The sequence below is a fragment of the Panthera onca genome, chromosome D2 (genome assembly GCF_046562875.1).
Source record: "Panthera onca isolate mPanOnc1 chromosome D2, mPanOnc1 haplotype 2, whole genome shotgun sequence".
Taxonomy (NCBI): domain Eukaryota; kingdom Metazoa; phylum Chordata; class Mammalia; order Carnivora; family Felidae; genus Panthera; species Panthera onca.
This window is the reverse complement of record NC_138349.1, coordinates 29766022-29781970: the sequence shown is the minus strand read 5'-3', so window position 1 is coordinate 29781970 and position 15949 is coordinate 29766022. Positions and strand designations below refer to the sequence as shown.

General features: G+C 42.3%; 1 protein-coding gene across 1 annotated transcript in view; it reads right to left on the bottom strand.

Moving 5' to 3' along the window:
* Positions 1-14479, bottom strand: part of HPSE2 (heparanase 2 (inactive)) — a 674568-nt gene extending 660089 nt beyond the window's left edge. The window contains exons 1-2 of the mRNA XM_060641812.3: positions 14190-14479; positions 11127-11284 (exon numbers count right to left, since the gene is read on the bottom strand). Of these exons, the coding sequence (XP_060497795.1) occupies positions 11127-11284; positions 14190-14479 (448 nt within the window). The remainder of the gene's footprint in view (positions 1-11126; positions 11285-14189) is intronic.
* Positions 14480-15949: the final 1470 nt, after the last annotated feature.

Here is a 15949-nt window from a genome sequence, read left to right as displayed (position 1 = left end):
AAACAATGAACATAAGAGAGCTTATTCCCTTTAGTATATTAAGCTACCAAATAAATGGCAGATAATAAGTCAACAAGTATTTGCTGAAGAGCTACTATGTAAAAGGCACTCCACTAGATGTTATAGAAACAAAAGAAATGATACAATGACCACTCTCGCAGTGATCTAAAATCTAAGGGTAGAGCATGGCAAAGGAGTGATTTTTAGATAATAAAAGCCTCAGAAAGTCAGGCTTGATGAATGTTTCATGAGGGAATAAATTAATCAAATCACTTTGAGCTGAGTACTGAAGAATTCATAGAGGAGGAGGACAAATTTGAGCAGAGATTTGCAAGGTAGGAAGAATTCAGAAAGTGGTAGAAAGTGGGCAAACAGATGATAGAGTGGGGAATCCAAGGGTTAGAAATGAAGGCAGAGAGAGAGGCTGACTCTCGAGGGCCTTGGAAAACTAGAGGAGAGTGAGAACTTGAGTGAGCAGACAAGAGATGTCTCTAAAGTTTTCTAGCTGGGCAATTAAAGGGGGACAGTGGAGCTTCAGAAAGATTAATCAGGCAGCAGGACAGAGAGAGGACAGAGACAGGGAACTGAAAGAGAAGTGACAGAATGAGGTGACAAGTGACCAAACCAGATGGAAACGGCCACAAAGGAAATATACTTTTCATATAGCCCCATTCTCAAACTTTCAAATCAGACTCAAGCTAATATAAATCCTGAGGAAAGGCCTTGGAAGCTTTCTTGGTAGAAGAACAAGGAACATGGTGCTGTTAGGCTATAATAAGGAGAGTGACAATGACCAACTTCAGACTGAGAATGTCCTGGGTCCAACAACAGCTCTGCCACTTAACAGCAGAGTTACTTAAATCACACCTGAGACTTTTTGTAGAATTATAAACCTCTTTGTTCCTTGGTTTCTTCATTTTAAGTGACTATAAAAGTGTTCTCCACTTGAATTTAACACAATCTCAATTCAAAGAGAAAGACACAGAGGGAGGTATAAAGGGTTTTCTTGAAACTTTACCCTTCTCCATTCCCTTACTCTTCACAGGGTTTCATTGGGCCTAGAACTTAAAGCAGAGTATAGTTCCATTTATAAATAAAAAAATAAATAATAATAATTCTAAAACTGCCCAACAGTTTGATTGTAACCTTCCAACAACTTTTTCAAATATACTTATTTTTCTGCTTTTTATCCTGCCATTTCCCTTATGTCAATAACACTATTTATCCATTTCTATTATTCTCTTCAATGCATCCATTTCAAAAAATACCTCCTTCCCAGAGAAATTAGTAAGTTCTATTCCACATTAGCTCAGTTGTTGTTCTATTACTTCAATATGTCATAAAGTGTGACAACCATCTCTTTCAATTGTTCATGTGTCTATGATTACATTCTTTTGTTGTTTTACCTAACAACTATTTTGTGTTCTAACCCACAAGACTTTCAATTATCCTCATGGGAAGGCCTATGGCACACATATTTTTAATGACTGACAATGTTTAACATAGGGCTTTTGAGTGCCAGACAGATGAATGGATGAATGAATAACACAATGAATGAGTCAAAGACGGGACCCCTCTCCTACCTAAGCAGGGTAAAGAGAAGACAGGACTAGGTTCTAATTACGGCTCTACCAACTACTCATCTTTATGACCTTGAGCAAATCACATCTTTTCTGAGTCTCAGGTTCTTCGTACCCACACACAAGGCTTCTCATCAGATTGATTTAAGAACTAAACGAAGTAACATATGTAAAGCACAGTTAAGAGTGCAACAAACAGTAGCTATTATTGGCATTATTATTATATATCCTCAAGGCCAGGTCAAGAGCCCTCCTCCTAAGGCACCTGTCCTGACTACTCTAGCTCTCACTTAACCTCCTCTCAACTCTTGTAGTCCTTACAGCTTGTCCTACATCATTTAACATTTGACTGTATCCTATCTAGTTCTCGTTGTTATTATTTCTTGTATGTCTTATGTGTCTGAAAAGATATTTAAGCCTGCAGGTTTAATAACTGATGTCACCCAACTCATTCACTGGGTGGTCTTTGGCAAGTTACCCACTCTGTGCCTCGTTTCCCCATCTGTCAAGTGGGAAAAAACAGTGCTTTCCTCATGGGATTGATAAGAGAATTAAATTTGTTAATGCATGTAAATTCCTTAAAATAATATTTGGCACATAATATGCACTCAATAACATTAAGTAATATTATTAATATATCATTACTATCATTAAGCTACAGAAAAATATCCACTCTTATTTCAGAGTATGCCACAACTCTGGGCAATTTACCTTTTTTCAGCTTTCCAATCTCACCTTCGATACTTCAAGGCATTTTTGCCTTTCCAGGGCAAGTGAGAATAAGACACTGGTTTAATCCCCAACAATACAAACATCCTCAATACAAATATATACATATAGCTATGTACTCCATCTTTCCTATATGCAGCTTACATTTTTTACTCTTTATTCTTTGCCATAAAAAGCAAAACACATGTATTAAGGTTTGTAAATAATATAAACACTTTGTTTGACTTAAAGTGTCTGTTCCATGCAGTGGGTTGATAGTTCTCTCTATATGGATTTTTATGTGTGTCAATACCAGTGTGTTTTGATTGTAAATTCTTAGAGACAAAAATGATGTCTGCTTAAGTTAATCAAACGTCAATTCTGGGGCACTTGGACTAAATGAGATTCAGAGAAGAATTTCAGAAAAATTCAGAAAATGAGGAGGGATGAATGGGGATTGGCTTAACAGAAGGCTTAATAAGAGAAAAGACAGGCAGAGCTTTGAAGGACAAGTAAAATTTTCAATTCAAGAGGGAAGAGGAATGTTCAAGGTGGAGGATATATAAGCAAAGTGGAGGGACTAAGCAAAGATTAATCTGACTGAAGTAGAGAGATAATACTGAGACCACTCTGAAATTCTACAAATATACAAGACCATAGTTTTCTTTCCTAATATAAAACAGGAAAATTACAGACATAGTAAAAATACTGGGGGGAGTATTTCTTCGTAGAAACCGTCAGGGGCTGGCCCGAGGTGGGGGAGAGGAGGAGCCGAGGACGTGGTCTGCTGTGCAAAGTCCGGCTCAGACCAATCTTCCCCGGCCCGGCTGCAACGTGCCCAGCCTCCAGACCTGGCAGGGGGCCGAGTGCAAACCCTGCATGTGGCTTTGAAGCATCCAGGTTCGGGGGGAGGGACGATTGGCCACCCCAGCCCACCGATTCAGTAAGCACCTTCCAGGCAAGCCCACCTGAGACTGCAGTTCATGCTTTATTCCTCTTGGTAGCCCCAATATCTAGCACTAAGCTTGGCACAGAGTTGATTATATGAAAACGTTATTAAATTAAGCAAAATTACAGTTTTTCACTATACTAAATTGAAGAAAACTGACAGAACTGAACCTCACTCAACCAAATCATGAAACCAAAGGACAGCGGAGTTCAACAAGGTACCTATACCTTCTTACACCAGCCACTAATCTAGAAATATGTATTTACCCTGACTACATCACTATCCACAGATGAGTGCAAGAAATAAAACACATCAAATTCTCTCATGCTAGTATCCCCCCTCCCTCTCTCTCTCTCTCTCTCTCTCTCACACACACACACACACACACCTTTCGGTGTTCCCAATCCACTGCCTCATAGACTAAGATAGCTGAAAACTTGATTAGGGCACTACAAAGCACCGAAGTTAATCCATTTTGATGAAGGATTCACAGAAGAGGCTCCTGATTCTAGGAACCCGGACCATGTGACTGGCAGCCTGATCAGACCCAGGGAATCATGAAAGAAATGTCTCTTCTTCTATGAAGTACTCATCCCATCAGGAGGGCTTGGGAAAACAGGAGAGACAATTTAAACTCATTTGGCAAGAGAAATGATATTTCGTATTGGCAAGAGTAGCACAATTGTGTTGTTCAGGAACACATAACTGTCTGCATTACCTTTGATCCCAATGACCAGGTGATAAATTATACAAATGTGGTTGTGACTGTAAGGTTTATTTACTGGACTGATTCCCTGAAATTAACCAAGCTACCTTTACTTGTAACAGATCCCAGAGTTTCCTAATCTCTACCACTTTCAGCACTCTACAGATGGCCACAATGATTAAGTTGTGGCTAAATGAGAGGATGACTACATCTTTGTGAGATGCCATATTCAAATTCACAGTGAGCTTCAGCTAGCACTCGGGACTTGGGTACCAAATTTTTAAACATTACAGAAAATGCATCCATTTTGTTTCTAAAAGGCAGAATAAAACATATATAAAACTTCAGGTGATTTCTGACACCCTTTAATAAAATATTAAATTGAATCAAATCCTTCTAAAGTTGCTGGCAGACAAATCATGAAATACCAAATGAAGAAGTTGGAAGTTTTTCTTCAGCCTAAAAATCTCCAGCAACTGCTTTTGGCTGCGACTGCTAAAGTGACAAGAGATCAGTAGTGTGTAATTTGACATTAATGCCTCGGCCCCATTCATCTTCTCAGCCTCAGTGTCAAAGAGGAACTAGATGCCTGCTCAATGAGTAAATTCATGAATGAATGAATATTATAAAATATTAGCCTGTTATTATTCTATAAGAAGGATAATGTAAAACTTATCAAGCAAGTTCCAAAGCCTTTTCTTTCATATACCCTAAATTTAAATTTTAAGTTGTGCAATTTTAAATTCAATCATGATTCATAACTCAAACTTCACCAAGTACAATTATAAAACACTTCAGCTAGAGTATGTGAACATGTGTAGTAATTTTAAAAAGAGGGTAAGGGTCACTGCCCATGTTGAAAACATGTCCTTCTCCTCTTCAATGGAATAAGAGAACTTGTAACAGCCTCTATTTTTCTATAGGAACAATACTATTTTGCTATGCCTAAAACTCAAGATTCTTGTAATCTAATCTAGACTGACCCAACCAACTTTTTCCCTCAAACATGTACTTCCTTGTTCTTCTTCTTCAATTACATATTTTGGAGCTAACAAAAATACATTAGAACTTCTTAAAATTTAATTTAGACATAATTCTAATAATATGAGCTTTTCTTAGAATCATTTCTAAGATGTACTTTATTTTTTATATTTTTTAAATACAAACATTTCTGAATTAACAAAAAAATGTGCAAATAGGCTTCTATAGAAAAATGACATATGGGGCACCCAGGTGGCTCAGTCAGTTGAGTGTCCGACTTCGGCTCAGGTCATGATCTCACGGTTCGTGAGTTTGAGCCCTGTGTCGGGCTCTGTGCTAACAGCTCAGAGCCTGGAGCCTGCTTCAGATTCTGTGTCTCCCTTTCTCTCTGCCCCTTCCCTGCTCATACTCTGTCCCTCTCTCTCTCTCTCTCTCTCAAAAAGAAATAAACATTAAAAAAAAATTTTTTTTAAAGAAAAATGACATAGTTGTAGCAACATGAACTAAGATAATTCCTAACATGTACCTTCTGTGCAGCCAGGATGGTCTCCTTACTACGCAAACACATATTTAGACTTTGCCTCATGCTCTTTCCCTTCAGTTAAATGTCCTCTCTTCTTGTCTCTACCTGCCTAAACCTATCTTTCACAAGGCCCAACCTAACTCCTATTGAAATCTGGCCCATATTCATCTCTACTTTTCCTGTTACACTTGGCAAACTATTATGTCTCACTTAGTACTTCTTTCCATATTGTCTCTGAGTTACTCGTAAGTTTTATCAGTATAAACATTATCTCACTAATTAAGTTATTAGTTCATTGACAGTGGGGACAGTGTCTTTTGAAGGGTATAGGTCAGTTATTTTGTAGAATGCCTTTCAGTTTGTTTTCACAAGTGTTTTTCATAATTACAGATTATTAGAAATTCTTGCAAAGAATATCATAAAGGTGATGTGCCTTCTCATCATATCTTATCAGGGAATACATGATTATCAACATGACTTATCTGTTTATATTAAGCTTGATCACTTTGTTGAAATGATGTCTGTCCACTTCTCTACTGTCAAGTTAGTTTTTTCCTTTTTACAGACCCTCTTCTTCAGAAGCAAATCATCAAATCCAGCATACACTTACAGGGACAAAAGTTACGTTCTACCTCCTAGACAAAGAAGATTTTGTGGACACAAACTAAAACCACCACAACAACTCATTAATATATATTATGGGAGACATGCTTTGAAGTTATGCAAATATCCAGTTTTATGTTAAGGTCTCACCTACTTATTTTAACACTGATTAGTAGATCTTGCCTATAGCAATTATTACTATATTACTATATTACTATATTACTATAGCAATTGCCTATAGCAATTATTATAGCATTAAACTAAACAGAGTAGATAATCAATAAATACCTGTTAAATGTAATTGAATTTCAAGAAACCTTTCTGTGAAATAAAATGAGATGGTAAAAGGTAGGGAAGTTCAAAGCAAATATGTATTTTGGCAGTTGTGCTATTCTTAGGTCTTATGTCTTGATTGATGGAAAGGAAATAGAAAGAAAAAGAATTAACGACCTCACCTATAAAACTGGGAAAACTTTCAGGAGAAAGACGAACAATAATAATAGTCATATAGTGCCTTAGAGTGTATAAAGTGCACTCACATTCATCATTTAGAATTTGAGAAGGTCTCTGAAGAGAAAATCTTCAAGATGAGGGAGATTAAAAAAAACAACTTTCAAAGTTTGTGAAAAAGAACTATTAAATCAGGAATTGGAAAATCAGGCATAAAACTATATAAGACGCTAACAAGGAAAAGCAAAAGTCAAGGCAAAGAAGAAACAGATACAATATAAAAACAGTATAGGTCCAGTGCAAGGCTTTAAACCAGGTGGTAAGGTTGATTTAATGCATAGCATGAAACCAAGATGACTTAGACTACTTAAGAGTACATGGTTAAAATAATGAAGAATGTCATTAAAATAAGTATTAAGAATGGACTTATAAGATTGTGCATTGAAAGTAAAAAAAGGAATAGAATCTTCATATACTGATTCACTCATTTCTTCATTAATCACCTCCATTTTCCTAGGGCTTTAACAGTGCTCTTAACCCAATATATATCCAAAAATATTTGCCGAAGCTCTATATAATGCTAGACATTTCAGAATAGACAATAATTAGATATGGTCCCTTCCTATAAAGATGTGAACTCTAATTGAAAAGGTAAAGCATTTAATGGAAAGGAAAACTTTTCATATACATGTGAAAAGTTAAAGAGCAAAACAAGGCAGAAGGAGCCAAAAAGAACAACATAAAGAGTAAAAGCTACAATGGTCCACAGAAAGAAGAGATCACTACACAATGACATGCTCAGGAAAGGCCTTGGGAAAATAAGGGGCATTTGCAATGGGCCTTCAGGAATTGGGTAGGGGGTGAGACTTGAACAGAGCCAAGAGAAAGGCATTCGAAGCAGAGATATCTGGCTGAACAAAGGTATAGGGTTGAAATAATGAGGGTGCTTTAAGGAGACAATGAAAATCAAGGACTGTAATGAAAAGTATATGAAAACACAGGATCCAAAATGTAAGCTGAAGTTGAAATGTGAAAGGCTCTGAATGTAAAGTTGAGGAGTTTGAACATTTTCTGAAAGCAATCCAAAAATAATCAGAAATTCTGAGAAGAGTGATATAATATGTATGATATTTTAGATATTAAGCTGGCTTTTGATGTGCATAAAAAATGGTGTGTACAAAAGGTAAGGAAAAAGGTAAGATTCCAAGGTATAAAAAAACAATCCTATTTTTATTTCTTCCATCATCACCATGTTTGTATGAAATTCAACCTGCCTAAGCATAGAGTAGATAACTGTATTAAAAGAGTAACCAGAGACCATCCCAAAGTGATACGTAAACAATAGTTTTAGAAAGTTAGAGAAAATGCAGTGGCATTAAAGTGCTTAAAAGTATTTGGAAAATAGAAGCCACTTGACTTAACTGCCCTATTAATTCAGAGGGAAACAACAACAAATCACAGCAAGGTGGTTATATGAATACATTAACTATAAAAGTGTATTTTACCCAAGTACTATTGGTTCATTTTACTCTTAGCATATAACAAAACTAAAGATTAGTCTCTTGTCTCATTACCATAAAAAAAGTAAGCCACCCTGTTCTCTACCTGGGTCCCTTAAAAACAATTCTCCCTATATTCACTTAATCCTTTTTACCAATTCCCCAATTCTATCTCCTTTCTTCTGTATAAATTTCTGTCTCATCAAATCTTATTCACTCCTTAATCCCACCTTCAAATATTAAATGTTATAAATATTCTGAAATTGCCCTTAATAAAAGTAAGATCCTTAGTCTTTATATAGTGCTTTGTAACTGACACAATATTTTACACACATTACTTCTTAAAAGCCTCACAGAAGCAATGCACAGCAGGTATTATCATCATCCATATGCTACAGAGAAGCAGCAAGCCCAGGGCCACACCATCAAAAGTGATAGAGTGAGGCCTGCAATATAGGCTTTCTAAATCCAAATTCCATATTCTCTTAACTATAGCATTCAATTTCATAATTTGCCAGTAGGGTATCTTATTACTCAAAATGTATGTCATTACTCTGTATCATGTTTAAGTCAATACATCTTTTTTTTAATAAGGTGCTTATGCCCAAGTGCCTATTACAGGGCCATTTACTAAGAAGACCTAATTATTTTTAAGATGTTCATGATGAGATAATTATCACTGGATAAAGAGTGACAACTAAAGTATAATGTTTGCAAAATTACTAAGGCTATACCGAAAACATTTTTGCCTTAAATTCTGTAATGCAACATGCAACAACAAAGACGATATGGGTGATTTAAGGATATCTGAGCATCAAAGGGCAGAAATAGGGCACTCCTACTCTCTTTAACTCTGCTAAGGTCTCAAATACTGACATAGTTCAGAGCATCTTATTACTGGAGAGACATAAATCAAAAGGAGTTCAGCTAGGAGCAATAAAACAGATTAGCGTCTGGAAGTACTGACTTTAAAGAAAGTTTTAAAGGAATTAAATCCAGGTAGTCTAGATAAAAAACAGCTATCAGGAAACCTTTTTTTTTTTTTTTTTGAAGCTGACACTCACACCAAAGACAAATTAGTTTGAAGACAGAGGTCTTAAAAATGAAAAAAAAAGAAAAAAAAAGAAGAAAGAAAGAAAAAGAAATAGTCATAAATATTTAGAGAATACTGTATTTAAAAAAAAAATTCAGGAAAAATATGCTGGCAAAAACCTACGGGACAGAAGAACTCTTTCCCATAAGTGTGATAAAAACTACATTCCTAGAGATATTTAATACCAGGTTGGACAAAACAAGAAAAGGATTCCATATGGAATGATCCTGTACTGGCCCCTGAAATGGTGGGAAGATTGAAGATGACCTCTTAGATCTTTTCGATTTCTGATTTTTTCTAAATGCTATGAAGTTTTATGGGGCACGGCTTTCTGCCAATTTCCTTTCTCCCCATGATGCCCACTTTCTCCTTTCACAAAGGGAAACAAATTGTATCCTTCATTTTAAGCAGATCTCATGTTCTCAATGAATTGGTAATATAATCCTAGGTACATGTTTGGGAGAAAAAGGCCAATTCCTATAATTTATAATGGTCAGTGGTTCTTGGGGCTCTTCTACATGTTTCCACAAACCAAAGAAGTAGTTCACACGGATTCAAACCAGAGCTGTTTCATCAGGAAAACCAGTAATACTCTCCCTTCTCATGTCTGAGCACAGAGTTGACAGTGACCCTGGAAGCTATAAGGCCCTGGGTCAAGTTACCATCAGAGCTGCTGTTCAGTATTAGCTTTTACCTTTCAGCATTTTATGCTAAGTGACAGCAAAATCTATTGCAATCCACGTTTTTATGGTAATGACATTTACCTTTGAAAAGATGTCACCTTAAACTCCTATACACTTTGGCAAATGTTATGAGTAAGTCCTATTCTTGCTTTAAACTCAAGAAGTCTCAGCTTTGCTCTTTCTCCATTCTGACACTTAAAAAAAAAAAAAAAGTTTCTCAGCCACTCTTGAAATATATCTCTCCAGAATTCCCATTCAGTGAAACCCCAGAATATACAACGACATTTCCTTGTTTTGCTGATTTACAAGGACAAGATGTAACAAAATCCAGGGAGCTCTAAGAACCTGTCCTTGAGCCCTTTAAAAATAAAACCGAGGCTCACTTATGAGAAAGGACAGCAGAGAAGAGATAACCCTCCAAGAATGGACACCAATACCTCTTTTATACAATCTAAACAGCCTCAGTAGCTGAGGACCCACCAGTTCCCATCTTGACTATTTGAAAGACTTATGTCCCCCTCTCCGCAAAGAAAGTTCATATATATTAATACTATACCCTCTAAACAAAACATTAAAATGCCATTTTCATTTCTTCCTGGTAAAAATGAGACTGTTCAAACCTAAAAAGATTGGTCTCTCACACTGTAATATGATTTGGAGTTTTCAAAGCCCTTCCAACACTTAACTACTCGATCCTGGCAAGAAAGAAGGCTGGCATTTACACAATCTCATTTTAAAACAGAAAAAAAAAAAAAAAATGCGACTCTGACATCAGGCAGTCTGAAGGAGAACCCACTGTGGAGATTTTCAAACATCCCCTAACAAAGGTCCAATCTAAAAGGTATTATCCACAAAACTTTAGAGTGGGTTTCAAAAGAGGCTGAATCACCCATATCCTCATCTCAGGAAAGCAAGAAATAAGAAAAAAACAGAAAGGCACTTTTTTCTAGAGTTTTAGGAATCAAACGTGACCCTGATCCTTTAGTAGCCTATGAACTTGTCTGAATTTTCTCAAAAAATCCGCTAATCTCCCCACAGGACCAGCCTGCTAATTGTTCTGGCCACCACGTCTCGGCCCTGGAGCACAGCCGCCCAGCGAAAGGCCGGCAGCCTGGACCAGGACAACTTGGTGACCCCCTCTGCGTAATCGCGTCAGAAGCGCCACACTCCAGTGTCCCCTAGCCCGCAGCTACCAGCTTTTCAGAGGAGCTGCTACCAGGCTCTCCTCCAAGCCGGCTACCCACCCACCTTCCCCCCCCCCCCCCCCCGCCCCCCCCACACACAGCAAGAGTTCGCTCCTATTCCTCAAACGTCCCCCATCCCGCTAGACTGGAAGTAAGTTGTTTCTCACCATCCTCATAGTTTTTGAGATAGTAATCCGGGCCGGGGCCCCCGCGGCTTTTCGCCGGGTTCCTCAGGTTCTGGAACTGCAGGAAGTCGGTCCTTTTGCCCCCGAAGCGCAGAAAGGCGGGCGAAAGTCCCCGAGCCAGGGTCACCAGGCGCTTGGAGCTGCAGGGGTACAGAGAGAGAAAAGGATCCGGGGTGAGGAGAGGCGACCAGGAGCGGAGCGCCGACCACGGCTCTCTCCCCACTCTCCGAGAGCGACCCGGCCGAGGCTACGGGCCGTGTCAGCCCCAGCCCGCCACCCGCGCGGGCCCCGGCGTCTCGCGTGCGCCTGGCTCCCCGGGCTACGCCTCCTGCGCCCAGCCGGCCGCGGCCCCCTCCCTCAGACAACCCGACGCCGCTCGCCAAAGGTACTTCTTCCCAGTCGGTTAGTCTGTTTGTTAATGCAGTGCGTGTGGGGGGCCGAGGGGGGGGCACTTCTGCTGAGAACACGGGGCTTAGGCGCAGTCGCCCAGCTTCTGCCACTGCCGGGAAAGCGCTCCTGGCGGAGACGCGCAGCGCGTGGACTGCAGAGCTCCGACTTTTGCCAAACTTACAGGCTGGAAGCCGGAATCTGCATCCCCTGCCCCAGGGGCACTGCAACCTCAGTGGAGAAGGTGAAACAGGCCTCCTTTCTTTCAGAGCAGGTACCTGAGGTCAGGTTGGTTCTTTTTTTAATGCTAAAGTTGATCTTCCTTTAATACTACTGTCGTGTAACAACTGCATCCATCTCCCTAACACTGGGCGAGAGATTGCCGGGGTAAATCCCTGCTTTTCTGAGAACTTTCCCCATCCGGGCTTTGCACGGTAAAAGCAATGTCTCTTTGGGCCCTAAAATAATTCAGCCGGCTCTCAGGAGGGGTAACATCCTCCTCTCCACTCTACTTCAACTCCATCTTTTTCGTGGCGCCCTTTGGAAGCCAACTCTTGGAAAAGTGAAGTTTGCCGAAATGTGGACCTGCTCGTCTGAGGGCACTCGAGGAGCATCAGAACACCAGCATTTACGTTTATTTAGGTTCAGGATTTCCATAAGTAAGCAGTTTTAAAAGCCAACCGCTACTTCAGGAAGGGGTGACGAAGGAGCGGTGCAAGTGCTCTTAGCACCAAAGAATTTGAATCTGGATCTGTAAGTTATTTTTAACGCTTTGCTGGCTCGGGTCCTGAAAATCCAAATTCAAATGGAGAAATTACAGAGAATCATAACGGAGGTAGGTATGAGAGAAAAAAGCTGGGGACTCCAATTTCGGAGAGTTCCTGAAAGCCGCGCACTGCCGCACCGAGAAGCCCGGTGGCCGGGAACGTCTGGCGGAGGACTCCAAGACTGCGTTCTGGGGCAGGCGCCGTCTGGGCGTCGCGCGGGCCCGCGGCGGGCAGAGGCCTCGGCACGAGTGCGGCCCCGCGGAAAAGGCATTTCCAACCACCGTCCGTCCGGAAGCCTGTACAGCTAATGCAAATGCGCCCCGCCACGGCTTCTTCCCCGAAAAGCTTCCTACCAGAATCCTTTCAGCAGCAAGCATTTAACAAGATGGTTTAAAAAGAAAGGAAGGTAGGAAAAAGAAGCCTGGGGGCGTCCGCGCAGCTGGAGTAGTGCAGTGCAGGTGGGGCGTGTATTTCGGAAAACCCCGTCGCCCCCCACCAACACACGAGCTTAGAGACGCGCTCCGTTGCAAGGGCCCGAGGAGGACGCCGGGCGGCGCGGAGCTCTTCCCGCCTTCCCAGCGGAGGCACGGGCATAAACAAACGACCGCAGCGGCAGCAACACCAGCCGTTGGTCCTCCTGCAACGCTCGCTCCACGTGGAAGGAGTGCTCCACGTGGAAGGAGTGCTCCACGTGGCGCCTCCCGCTACCTGCCGCGTCCGCTGACCCGGCCGAGGCCCCGGCGGTCCCGCACAACCGAAGGGCGAGAGCGCGCCAGCACCAAAGCGGATTTCGAAAGGAGTGAAAGATACTCACGAAAGACGCGCGGCGGACGCGGCCTCCCGGCAGAAGAGTGGGACTGGGAGAGCGCTCAGGGCTCTTCGGGGGAGCCCACAGCTGAGGCTCCCATTCGGAGGGAATTTTTAATAACTCAACACTTGGATTCGACATTGCAGACGATTTATTTATTTTTTGCACTGCAACTGTCCCTGATTAGTTGCCTAACTGCTACACAGTAACAACCCAGGGAGAGAGTGAGCCCAATTAGATTCCAAGCCCTTGAATAAGAGGGGAGTCCATGGTACAAACCACGCGGTTCGGTAATCCGCTGGTGCCAGGTTCAGACCTCTGAAACATCCCCGGAGTATTTCTAGGACCCTTTCCGCTCTGCTTATATACCCTATCACTGGAGCGAGAATTTTTTTTTCTTTAAAGAAAAACCAAACTATGCAGTTACCGCAGGAGATTTAAGGAGGAGGGACTGGGGGGCCATTCGGTCTATAAAAAAGCCTCTTACAAAGTCCTGAAGTCTGGAGAGGACAGCGGAGTATATAAAAGAAAACTTAAAATATCCGATCTAACTTGCCCACCGCTCAAGCCTCTGCCTAAATTCGTTTTCTGTCTGGGAGTGGGAGAGAACGGACAAATCGATCTTTTCGTGGAAAATTCCACTTTCGTGCTATCCCCCGCTTGAACACTCACAGACACAGGCACACACACTCTCTCACACACGCACCCATTCCTCTCGGGTCTTTGTTGCTCGAGACCTTTTCTTCACTTTTGTAACTGCCCTGAACCTCTTGTTTCTTTTTCAGAAGGAGACAGGGAGGCTAATTGTGGGTATATGTAAGCACAACATTTTTTCAGTCATAACTGATAAGTTTCTGAAATGCCTTCTGCATTGCAAACATGTGCATCTTAATAGAAAACATTGCTTTTCTCAATCACCAGTTAAAGCCTCACAGCAAATACTCCAGGAGAAGGAAAACCTCTTTTCTTCTCTTTGTGAGATGCGCTTGGCTTATTTTCTTCTTCTTCTTCCCCCTTTGGAATGGGGGATGGGGGTGTTACTTAAAAAAAAAAAAAAATGATCCATGGAAGCCCCTGCCTTACCTTAAGAAATCGAGCCAGCCATCATGAATGATGGACGGATCCAGCTGCAGAGAGAGGAAGTTCTCATTGACTGTCCTGACTGGGTTCTTGGTGCTCACATCAAGTAGAATCAGGGTCTTTTCCTTCAAACCTGGAGCTCTGTCTACAGGCAAGGGTCTCCTGTCTCCAGCTTGGGAGGAAAGGGAGAGATGGAGCAACAGAGCCAAGAAGAGAGCCACCGGGGCTAGGCACGAGGGGGGGCGGGAGTTGCTAGAGGGCATGGCTTCAGGGAAGGCACAGAGCACCCTCATTAAATCCCTCTGATTTAAACCTCTCTTCCTACAGGGTCTCACTGGTGACTAATTGTCCTTATCTAAAGTGTGTGTCTGTCTGCCTCCCCCCCCCCCCGTTTTTTTTCCTTTCCTTTTTTCCCCCCTCTCTTGCTCTCTTTCTCTCTCTCTCTCTTTTTTTTTCAGTGTTTTGGTGCTGGTGGAGCGAACTCACGCCCCTAGCCAGCCTTCTCAGCGACTCGTGCCAAGAGTACTCGTTCACCAGCACCGCCCCTTTAAGAGATTTCAACTGCAGACATTTTTTAACTTTTTAAAGGTAAGGGGGTGGAGGGGGGAGGCGGGAAGTAGGAGGAAGGGGTGGCGTTGTACCCTCCTGATTTAACCCTCTAGGGTCAGGAAGCGGAGAGATGGATGGAAACTGTGTGGTTGTAACGTTTTGGGTACGGGGCGGGACGTCTTGGTTTTACTTCCCTCCCAGGGAGGCTCTGGGGAGGGCGGTTCTAGCTTCCATCCCGACAGGAAAGCCCCAGCGCCAGCCCTGGGCGCGCTGGAGTAAAGATTGCGCGCTCGCCGTGCGCCTGTTTCTCCGGACAGCATTTCATCCGCGCTGGGCCCTTTCCTTTTGGTTGAGGCAGCCACAGCTAGAGTGGTTAAGTTGCAAAGGGGGTCCTGCGGTAGCGATGGTGATTCCTGCCAGAGCATAGAGTGTACTTCATGGACACAAGTATGGACCTCTGCGACGTGCTGGGCAGCCACACAGAAGCATCCTCTGACCTCGTTAGGAAAAACAGTGGCCAGAAGGAATACAAAGAATGACCAGGTCAAAGGGCTTATCCGCCGGTAGGGGCAAAGGGCCCAGGCTGCGCATGGCTCCGTTCTGACTGCAGCCAAGGAGAAAGTGTCTTGGGGACTTCAATATACGCTGACTTAGTTCAAGTCAAAGCCACTTGGTCGGTGCTTGGATATTATGGGCGGGGCTTCGCCCATCTGAGCCAAGGCTTGGCCACTCCGCTGCACAAGCCCATTTAGACTTGCCCTTCCAGTCCCTCCAGTCCCTCGACCACGGGCATCCCTCCTGCATGGAAGTGCGCCTTTATGGTGTGGGAAAGGAACAGAGTAACACAGCAGGGTTTTCAAACTCGGCCAGGAGTCACAGTGTCCGACCAGACATATTCCCTGGATGCTCCAGAACAGCCAGGAGCCTCATGGTACACCACTGGCCCTAGCTCACAGACCCTGACCCACACCTCTCAGGCAGAGCCACGGGTCCCATACCCAAGCACAGGGTGAAAAGGCCCAGTTGGCTGTAGTGACATGGTTGGGCCCCACTTTCAACTTCTTTCTAGAACAAAATGGGCCTTCTACTTGGTAGATGAAGATCACTATTCTACCCACAATGGGTATTCATTAGCATCCCAGGGCCTCCAGACATCAAACAGGCAAAATTCTAAAATGCAGATTCCCCAAATGTGGATGTGCAAATGGCAGTCT